The 11,156-nt window shown below is 47.7% G+C and overlaps 1 protein-coding gene across 2 annotated transcripts in view; it reads left to right on the top strand.

Annotated features, from left to right (window-relative positions):
• Window positions 1-11,156, top strand: part of Hrh2 (histamine receptor H2) — a 46,899-nt gene that overhangs the window by 13,867 nt on the left and 21,876 nt on the right. For both annotated transcript variants that reach the window (XR_002821347.1, XM_004632308.2), the window contains exon 2: window positions 6,722-8,251. Coding sequence is in view for 1 of the 2 variants with exons in the window: in XM_004632308.2 (XP_004632365.2) it covers window positions 7,176-8,251 (1,076 nt within the window). In the remaining variant the exon portion in view is untranslated. The remainder of the gene's footprint in view (window positions 1-6,721; window positions 8,252-11,156) is intronic.

Raw genomic sequence — 11,156 nt, 5'->3', positions numbered from 1 at the left:
ATATTATAATGTGGCTAAGGATGTAGCTCAGCAATAGAGTACTTTCCTAGCATACATGAGACCCTAGGATCAATCTCTAGTACCACAACAACAAAACAAAACAAAGAGACTTTGTCACCAGATATAGCTTCAGGTTCCCACACCCAGTATTGGCAGGGGCTGGACAAGGGGTGTGGCTTTTGCTGATGAGAAGACAGCAGTGAGAATTGATCACAGAAGCAACCAGTGAGCTTGATTCCTGCCCTTGCTAAGGTGGGGGTAGAGAGCATGGCTGGCTGTCCATAAACTCTGAACCAAGCCTTGTTCAAAGTCCTGTCTGCATCTTAACCCACTGTGTGGCCTTAGACAAGTGACTTACTCTCACTGAACCTGAGTGTCACCATCTATCAAATGGAATAGTAATCACCTCTGGCCCACAGCTACTGGTATCATCCGGCACATGATAGGTGCCTGGAAAATGGGACTTCTTTCATTATGTCCATCACTATAGGGACCACATTGTAGAGTGACCACCACCCAGCTCTGGGCAGAAGGATGGACCCCTCCCTGTGAGATAACAAGGCTCTTCTCACCTGGGATGCAGTTGGGGCAGCAGTTAAAGAACCTGCTCCTAATTGCAGGTGACAATGAGACTCGCTATATCTCAGTCTGTGTGGAGGGCTTCTGCCAGGGGTCTGAAAAACCCAGAGCAAGATGTGCTTGAGGATGGAGGTACAGATGGCCTGATTTGGGGTCCTGGAGGCCCCTAAGGAATGAAAGGCAAGACCAAGCCCACAGGGGGCTGGCGCCTTTCTCACCAATGAACAGTCTGAGCCAGAGGCTTTTCTTGCCACCAGGGCTTTGACCAAATATTCTGCCCACTATCTAAGAGGAAGGAGTCAGAAATCTGCAGCCACAGAGATGAAAGGCACCCTTGACTGTGATTGCGTGGGAGGAAGTGTCTTGCGCTGCACAGGCGCAGACAGTCATGCCATTTCTTTTTAAAGTCCACAGCTCTTTATCTACACGAAGAACTAAATATGTAGTGGTTGAAAACAGAATTCTGGAGGCAGAAAGGCCCAGGTTCAAATCCTGGCTTTTTCTCTTCCTCGTTTCGAGTCTTTGGGCAAGTGTTTTAATTTTTCTGAGCTTTGGATTTTACATTTGCATTTGTAGAGTGGGGAAAATAAGAATTCCTTCCTTCTCAATGCTGGTATTAGACTTGTAGGCCTGACATGAAGTAAGCGGTCCTATGTATCCTAGTGATGTCCTATGGATTGCTAGCTGACAGGGACCGAGAGATCTGAGTCCCTGTATCTGTCGCTGTTTCCTAGGATGATCTTGGGCCCATTCCCTCAAGCTTCAATGGCATCCTGCTGTTTTCATAATTAGGCTAAACGTTTAAACATTCCATCCCTAGCTAAATTTTTCTTCTGAGAGTTAGCTACAGAGGTGAGCAGAAGCAAGATCACACAAGGCACAGTGGACAGTGTCATTTTTGTCCTAACAACAGAGGTGGCTTTGGAGATCTGGCATGACCAGAGACTAGGATGACCTACTTGTAAAACCTAAGCAGTGACTGAGGACAGAAGTATGATTCCTGAGGGCTATGAGCTTGGAGCTAAAGGACTTCTTATCTGAAAAGTTCTTGGAGTCTGGCTTGGTGGTACACACTTTCAATCCCAGCACTTGGGGAGGCTGAGTCAGAAGGATCACAAGTTTGAGTCCAATCTGGTCAACTTAGCAAGACCCTTTCTCAAAAACAAACAATACAAAAAGGCTGAAGATGTAGCTCAGTGCAAGCATCCTGGGTTCATGAGTCTAATAAAACAGGGAGTGGGCTAGCCAAATAGCTCAATGGATTAAAGCACCTGCAAGCAGGCGCAGGGGCTGGGGGTTCGATCCTCAGGCCTGCCATGCCAGCCCCACCCCCCAGGACACGCTGACACGGCAATTGAGACTGAGTGTGGTGGTGAGCGCCTGTAATCCCAGCCTTTGGGAGGCTGAAACAGGCAGATCACTATGAGTCCAATCTAGTAGTGAGACACTGAACATCTTGTAGACCCTTCCCTAAAATATAAAAAAAAGAAAACGGAGTGAGCAACAGACCCGGTGCCAGCAATAATGTGGAGCCAATTCCAGCCATTGCAGCTCTGCCCTGCTCCTAAGCATGGCCTGCTCACCCAGCTCCATTCTTTCACGTGTTCTTCCTGCTGTCCCTCCACCAGGTAGATTATATGACTCCTAAGTTTTGAGAAGATGACACTTGCACAGGATAAAAACATTGGAAAAGTCCTAAAGGGACTATGGTGGCAAGATGTCTTCCTCTCACCTGTGTCCTAGCCATCCATTCCCTCCCTGGAGGCAACCATTGTTCCCCCTTCTCACAGTGCTCTTCTAGAGCCAGTCCCGCACTGCCCTTAGCATGCACCAATGCACAGGCACACACACATGCACTCATTCTCCTGTGTGACTGTCACGTCGGGCACCCTTGGAGACCACACCGTCCAAGGCCCAGATGGTCTACATCCATCTTTTCAGTGGCTTTCTCAGACTCTGTTGTATGCACTTGTATGCTCTTTCCAACACTGGCAATGTTAATAGGCAATGCCAAGGGGAACCCCAGGACAAATTCTTTAGAAGTGCAACTGCTGGGTCAGTAGTCTGAGGGTTTTTAATGTTAATGGGATTTTCCAGATGCAAGAAAATGCTGCCTCCTTCCAATGCACATGCGCACATGCAAACACACAGCCAGCCCAGCCTCTGGGCTAAACCTTACCCCACACCCAAATCCCCGAATTCTCTTCAGGCTTCCACTCGTCCTTCTTATTTCCCATTACAAGGCTGTATCCAAACTGTGAGGGCCACAACCCAGCCCCCACCCCAGAGCTTGCACAGCTTCTGTATGCAGCGGAGAAGCCCCACATTCTGCGTACATGATGGTTATCAGCATTTCTCGACTGAAGCCATCCTGGCAGCTGTACATGGGAAGAAAAGACTCCCTGGGAAGGCTAACGGTCCTGTCAGTTTGACTCTGGTGTAAGTCACTTTGGGTGGTCCCCCATGTGGGGCAGACACTCTGGGATTTAGAAAATTCTGTCTTCGCTCCTTAATGAAAGAACATTACATTGCTGAATACTGTAGCTACCTGCTTTGGGGGTCCAGTCTGTCTGTTTCTTATGTGCTGATTCTAGGGTCACTGTCTGATGCCCTGAGCACTGGGTCCCCGGCCATGCTGATGCGAATGAGGCATTGCCTTCTAAGGACCCAGGAACATCAGCCTTTTCTGAATCAGAGTCCAACATCTCCCTCTTACAAGCTCATGCCAGGTTCTCCTCTCTGTCTGCAACCTGTTGGTCTCTTTCTTTCACTCAGTTACTCACTCATCCTCTTCTGGACAGATCACACCCAAAGATCACTTCCCTTTGAGGGGAGCCCTCGATGTCCCGAGACCATCTCAGATGACCCATTTTATACTTAGATTGCTTTCTTTACTTCCTCTATATAACTCCCAGCACAGCTTCAATAAAATAAACAGCTCAACAGTGGCTCACCTGAGGCCCCCACCGCCATCCTCCACCAGGGCCATCCCTGCAACAGATGCCTCAAAATGTGCCTGCTGTGCTCACTGCTGTGTCCCAAGACCCCAGCACAGTGTCTGAACCTGCCAGACTCTAGGAAACACATGCAACATGGGCAAATGCCTGTCCTGGCCTTGTGGCTTTGAGCAATAATAAAGATAACATTTGGTGAGAACCTACCACATGCCAGGCACTGAGAGTTTTGTTCCTTTAATTTCATATCCACGAGTGAATAATGACTTATTGTCATCCCCCTGACACCTCTGTCACACAAGGTCACAGAGCTCTGTAAGTGACCATGCTGGAATCAAACTCCAGATCTGTCTAGTGTCAAAACCTCGCTGTCAGGCCTGGAGCTCCATTCACTTCTCAGAGCATGTCTCGCAGAATAAAGGTCAGACCTCCAACTTCACAGGGTAGGGCTCATGTCGGCAAGCTGTACAGAGGCCTGAGCTATGACTCCTAGGGATGCTCTCCAAGGCCCAGAGAAGAGGAGCACACAATAAGCTGACCAGCCTTCCACTCAGGTTGCAGTTGCCAGCAATGCCCACAGCGAAAGCCTCCCTGGTAGAAAGCGGAGGGGAGTCACTTCTCCACAGGACTAAGTTCTTCAGAAAGTGCCTCTTCCAGGGTTATAAAGACACAGATGAAAAAAAAAAAAAAAAAAAAGACATAGATAAGATCACGTAAGAGGAAGTGCTGAAATACACAACTGAATCACCTGTGGGCAAGCCTGCAAAGTGGGAAAGAGAAGTGGCTGCCTGAGTTTTGTATCTTTCACACACACACACACACACACACACACACACACACACACACACACGAGTCGGAGAATACAGGAAGTGGAGTAGACCGTTGCTAAATCTGTTGACAGGCAGACAAGATGTCATGCACATTGTGCTGTTTTCTCAACTTTCATGAGTGCTTGGAAATGCAAGTGTGAGGTTGTGAGCTTGATTCCCAGTACAAAATAAAATTTTGAGGAAAATAAGGAGGGAGGGAAAGACTGAAGGACAGGGTGAAGGAAGGAAAAGAAGAAAGGGAAGAAAGGAAGAAAAAATTTTAGTCAGACTCTCAAAAGAAAAAAAAAACATCTTTTTGCTGCCCCCTCCAAAGTTAATTAAGTGTGGCTGTGAGACCCATGCTGTTTGGGCTATTTATGTAATGAAAAGATCCTCTAAAAATAGAACCCAGAGGCCCAGCTTGCAAAACCTATCGTTGAGCCAGCTGGAGCAACAGAAGGTGATGGGGAGCCCTGATCCGGGCTTCACCAGTCGTTATTATTAAATGAGGCTTCTTATATTCAGGCTGCAAAAAACGCTCCAGGCAAGAGCCTGGGAGAGGCTTAATTTCTGCCCCATGGATATTAGCTTGCTTCGATTTGTGCATGCTTTCAGACCTGGGGAGATTGCCTGCTGACTGCTCTCTGAAAAATAAGAAGGAGCGCATGTGAAAGTGCCTGAGAATCAAGCAAGTCCTTAGCTTGTTCCTTACAAGTTGGAGCTACAGAATACCACCACTAGAAGGGAATCTTGGGGATTTTCTGGTGACCAGGAGCTCTGATTTAACCACAGGCCTTTTGTATGCGATTTTACTGGGGTGGGCATTTTCAGGGAGGAGAGAAACAGGGAGCAAGGAAGGGAGGGAGGGACAGAGGGATAGAGAAAAGGGCAAAGAAAGGGAAGAAAAAGAATGATAGACTGACCATGACCAGGCTTCCTATAGGCCCTTAGAAGGCCCACTGAGTTCTGTGTGGCATACCTGGACCAGATGTGCTGCTAAATAATATGTGGAGTAAAAGGAGAGTGTGTTGCTATATGCCTGTTATCCTAGAATTCTAAGAGGCTGAGGCTGGAGGGTCACAAGTTTGAGTGCAATCTGAGCAACTTAAAGACTTAGAAAGACTCCATCTAAAGATATATGATAGGTAGATGATAGATAGATAGATGATAGATAGATAGATAGATAGATAGATAGATGATAGATAGATAGATAGATAGATAGATAGATAGATAGACAAATAGATAAGTAATATAGCTCACTGAAAATGCCCTGCATTAAGTCCCCAGTACCACAGAAAAAGTAAGGTTTAGAGATGAGTTTTGAGCAAGGTTGGGATTAATGAAAGATGGAAACAAAAATGACAAATTTCAAACTAAATCTGGCCCTCTGCCTGGCTATACAGCCCGTGAGTTGAGTGGTTTTCCTGTGTTGAAGAACTGTTGGAAAAAATGAAAAGAAGATTTTCATGAAAATTACACAAAATCATCCTTGCTCGTGTGTCCATGTGGCCTGCGTCACCACGTCCTCACCACCACAGGCACAGCTGAGCCACCGCCACAGACTCCTCATGCCAAGCAGAAAGCACCCACCATCCAAGCCTGCTTCTGAAATAGTTTGTTGACCTCTTGTAAAAAAAAAAAAAAAACAGTTCCAAATACTGTTTTAAGTACTTTAGAAGAACAAATAAATTGCATGGGTTTTGTTTTGTTTTGTTTTGTTTTTGTTTTTGTATTTAGTACAGGGTCTAACTACACAGATCAGACTTATAGTGATCCTCCTGTTTTTCAGCCTCTTGAAAGCTGGAATTACACCTGTGTACCACTACAACCAGTCTTAGTTGCTGTCTCAGTGCACCCTGGGGACGGTGCCAGCACAGCAGGGCAGGCCAAGGAGTGAACTGGGGATCAAACCAGGGATTGAACCCTGGTCCCTGCATCTGCCTAAGCAGGTGCTTTAATCTGCTAAGCTATCTGGCCAGCCCTATAAATTGCATTTTGTTGACTCATTTCTCTTACCCTCTATCAGATGCCTATCTTAATGCCTACTGTGGGCTCAGGCACTGGAAACCAGCAGGGAGCAAAGATTCAGTTCCTGCTTTTGTGGAAATTAGTGTCTGGGTCTAGCTCTGCCCCTTTTACCACATAAATGTTTTAGCTCTCCCAGATGTTTCCTAGAAGACACTGCATTCCACCCCTTTAACCTATGTTCATTCCCCTTCCCTGTGTGCATCCATTTACCTCCATCTCTCCTAAGAAGAGGTCCCTAAAATGGCTTGTGCCATTTTGTCAGGAGATAGAGGTCTCAAAGGACTCACATTGAATGAACCCATGCTCTCCATCTAGCTTTGAAGTTCTGAACACTCACCTTTGCATTTTCAGCTCCTGACTTCCAGGGACCCCAGCGCAGAAGACCGGATCTTGTAGATGAAAGCAGTGGCCAACTATGGAAGACAAGGCTGTGTGTGTGCATGATCTCTCCCACCCAAAAACAAAGTCACCTCCAAATACATGCCCCAGGGCCTCAATCTCTATGCAAAACCTCAAGAGCAGAGATCTGCCTCAGCCCCAGGAAGATGCTGGCTCCTCAGGGGACCCTCTGAGGACTGGCATTTGAACCACCAATGAAGTTTCAAGGTCTAGCCTTTGTCTCTTCATTCCTACTCCCGCATCACATCTTCCAGAGGACTGCTTGATTTATTTCTAGAAAAAAACAGCATTGGGTAAGTCATTGCAGCCTCCCCAAACTTGGACAATTTCTTTTGGAGCCTGGAGCCCAGTGGTACAGCAGAAAAGAAGCAGCCAAGAGCCAGGGAAGGAGCTGAAGAGTCCCAGGATGATGCTCAATAGCACAGCCCCTTCCCTTTGCCTGGACTCTACTGTATACAAGATCACCATCAGTGTGATCCTCATAATCCTCATCCTCATCACTGTCGCCGGTAATGTGGTTGTCTGCTTAGCTGTAGGCTTGCACCGCCGGCTCCGCAGTCTGACCAACTGCTTCATTGTGTCCTTGGCAGTCACGGACCTGCTCTTGGGCCTCCTGGTGCTGCCCTTCTCTGCCATCTACCAGCTGTCCTGCAAATGGAGCTTCAGCAAAATCTTCTGCAATATCTACACCAGCCTGGACGTGATGCTGTGCACAGCCTCCATCCTCAACCTCTTCATGATCAGCCTGGACCGCTACTGCGCTGTCACTGACCCACTGCGGTACCCTGTGCTCATCACCCCAGTCCGGGTCGCCATCTCTCTAGTCTTCATCTGGGTCATTTCCATCACTTTATCTTTCCTGTCTATTCATCTGGGTTGGAATAGCAGGAATGAGACCAGCAAGGACAATGACACCATCCTCAAGTGCAAAGTCCAAGTCAATGAAGTGTATGGGTTGGTGGACGGACTGGTCACCTTCTACCTACCTCTGCTGATAATGTGCATCACATACTTCCGTATCTTCAAGATTGCTCGGGAGCAGGCCAAGAGGATCAATCACATCAACTCCTGGAAGGCAGCCACCATCAGGGAGCACAAAGCCACAGTGACACTGGCTGCCGTAATGGGGGCCTTTATCATCTGCTGGTTTCCTTACTTTACGGTTTTTGTTTACCGGGGACTGAAAGGGGATGATGCTGTCAATGAGGTATTTGAAGCCATCGTTCTGTGGCTGGGCTATGCCAACTCAGCCTTGAACCCCATCCTGTATGCTGCCCTCAACAGAGACTTCCGTACTGCATACCAACGGCTCTTCTGCTGCAAGCTTGCCAGACACCACTCCCATGAGACTTCTCTGAGACTGAACAACTCTCAGCTAATCAGGAGTCAAAGCCAAGAACCCAGGTGGCAGGAGGAGAAACCCCTGAATCTCCAGGTGTGGAGTGGGGCAGAAGTCATGGCTCCACAGGGAGCCACAAACAGGTAACAGCACTAACCATTTGTCCAGCATGTAGGGTAGGGGGAGGCCTCTTGTGAAAAGCAGTTAAAGTGAATACATGTAGGTGTTGTTGGTTTATATGCTGAGAATGCTCCATGACCACTTTGTGAACGTGATCTCATTTAATCCTCCAGTGGCTCCCTATTTAGAACATTCTATTTCCATTTTTAAAGGATCATCATAACAGTCTCAGACAACTTGTCAAGGACCACTCAGCCAGGACTTGGACCAAGGGCTCTTGGCTCCAGAACTCAGGGGCCCTTCTTTCTAGCTATGCTATCCTTTCAATCAGAAGACCTAAGTCTGAGGTGGACTCTACCACTTAGGAGTCACGAGTGTTCGACTAAGCCCTCCAGACAATGGTGGAGCAGCCAGGCACTGGCGCTGCCTCCTGATGGGCCCACTGTGAGGATAAATGAGAAACTTAGCTCCATTTATTGAGCAGCTACTATGCATCAGTTCTTATGGTGGGAACACTCAGGTCGGTGGGAAAAGAGGACCGACAGGTGGACTTTGAAAGCCAGGCAAAAGTGCAAGCACTATTCCACAGATAACAGGAAAAGATGGAACGGTTAGAGCCAAGCAGGGGATAACATAGGCAAATCTGTGCTGTTGGGTGTCTTTTTTGTTTTTGTTTTTTTTCAGTACTGGATATGGAACTCCAGTGTGCTAGGCAAGGACTGTACCACTGAGCTATACTTCAGATCTGTGCATGGATGTAGGGCCCTGATGTAGAAAGGCCGAGTGAGCCTACACACAGGGATAGCAGCAAGGGCAGTGTGGCACGGGTCCCTGAGAAGAGAAAGGGGAAGGAAGCAAAATCTAGTAGGCTACTTTAAAAAAAAAATTAAAAATTTTCAAACTATGAGATATACAGAGTACAGAAAATATAAGAGGAAGAAAACTTCAGAGTTCCCTCTCCAGGCCTAGTCCAGACTGAAAAGATAAACAGAATCAGTATAAAATTTAGGTAAATTCCTTGGTGACAAAGTCAGCGCTGGATCCAAATGACCCTGCAAGCTCACTTTGTGGAGAGAGAGCTCCTGTGTGAGCTTTAGCTGAGAGAAACAAATGAGACAGTGTTCCTAGAATGCCTGGTACATAGGAGTTGCTCAATAAATGCTTCTCTCCCTTGTCTTTGTTTTGGCCTCTCAGAAAGCTGGTCTGTGGAACTCATCCATCCATCCATCCATCCATCCATCCATCCCTTTGTTCATCCATTCATTTACTTGCAGATACGTGTCAGATTCTTACCACATGTTATGAACTATGCTCAGTGTCAGGGAGGTAGAAATGACATTTTATATGTGGATTGGCATGAGAAATTAGGAATGATCAATTGGGAAGCTATGCTCTTTATGGAAAATGCTCTGCCCTCACACGCCCTGTGACTTGAACAATGCGTCGTACCTCTAGGGCCTCAGTTTCCTCACCCTGCAGAGTATTGGATCTGTCCTCAGGTGGCTGCTCCACTCATCATGGAGTTGCCTGAAGGTCACATGAGCCAAGAGACATGAAAAGACCTTACAGTCCATCAATAGGATCCAAGTTTATCCTCTATCGCTGGGCATCACACTAACCAGTGCCCAAGTGGACACTGCAGACCCACACCCTGGGGCTCTGCATTCTGTTGGACAGCTGTGGGGCCAAAACTCTCTCAGTAGAGTCCAGGGCTTCATATCCCTCCTGGTCCACACCGCTGTCACCCTCTCCCCACAGCCGGCAGTGTCCCTCCATAGACTAGGGGCCCAGGCCCTTCACCCTACACTTCTCTCCTGCTAGAGCAAGCCTGAGCACCCCAGCTCCTGGACTGTTCCCAGAGCCATCTCCCTGACTTCCTAGGCTCCTAGCATAGAGATCCACATGCCCAAGTTCACCCTCCGCTCCAGCACAAAGATGTGTCCAGTACGCACATCTGGAGGCCTCGGCAGGCTGTCCTGATAGATGAAATGCCTGTTGGAGTCTATCCTTCCAGGAGCCTGCATTTAGAAGGCAGCCTCAGCAACAAAGCTAATTTAGTTCACAATGTGTAAGGAAAAAGAATAAAAACCACATGGCTAAGAGCTAGACAGAAGATAGTTGACACTATTCAGTTTAATCGTGTGTATCACTTTGTACTGTTCCTTCCTATTTGATTCTTGACTTAATAAGCTACCTTCTAACCTAATCCTTAAGGGCACATATGCATCCAGTGAGCACTTTAGAAGAATAGTGAACACTCACTAAGCACCCACTATTTACCACTTGCCATATCTGACACCAGTTCCATGTAGTAATCATTTGGCGGAGCCATCGTGCCCCCCCCCCGCACCCCATGCTAAGGGTACATGGAGAGATAAGAAGCCCCCAGCCCCACACCACTGCTGTTGCCATGTGTAATTGCTCACAGCTCAGTTATAGAGCAACTTGTGCAGGGGTTGAAGTTCATCATTCTCAGCGCTGAAGAACAGTGAGCATTCCAGCCCCTTCATTTTATCCTTTATTTTCTGGGCTGCAACTTTAAATGCAAACAGAAAACCCTGCTCACCCATGGTGGGGTAGAACCCTTGAGACTGGGGTCTTCATTCCATTCTCAGCCAAGCCTGTGAATTAAGGGTCTGTTTAACCCCCACTCTATGGATGGGGTTCGGAGGAGGCAGGCAACTACCCAAGTGATTCACCTTAGGAAGCTCTGTCAGAAATAGCAGCTCCGATAATTTAGTGTCTTCTTGGTGCTGAGGACAAGTATCGACTTTCTCTTCAGGTCCCACAGCCACCCAGCTAAGAGGTGGCATCCACCTGGGTCACACACAGCTGCGGAGTCAGGGCCAGAGCCCACGTGCCCAGAGCTCACAACCAAGGTCTGTCTCCCAGTCCCTGGGCACAGTGGGCAGAGGGCTTCATGGAGGA

Source organism: Octodon degus, unplaced genomic scaffold, assembly GCF_000260255.1.
Source record: "Octodon degus isolate 3935 unplaced genomic scaffold, OctDeg1.0 scaffold00048, whole genome shotgun sequence".
In the NCBI taxonomy this organism is placed as follows: domain Eukaryota; kingdom Metazoa; phylum Chordata; class Mammalia; order Rodentia; family Octodontidae; genus Octodon; species Octodon degus.
This window is presented reverse-complemented; position numbering and strand designations above follow the sequence as displayed.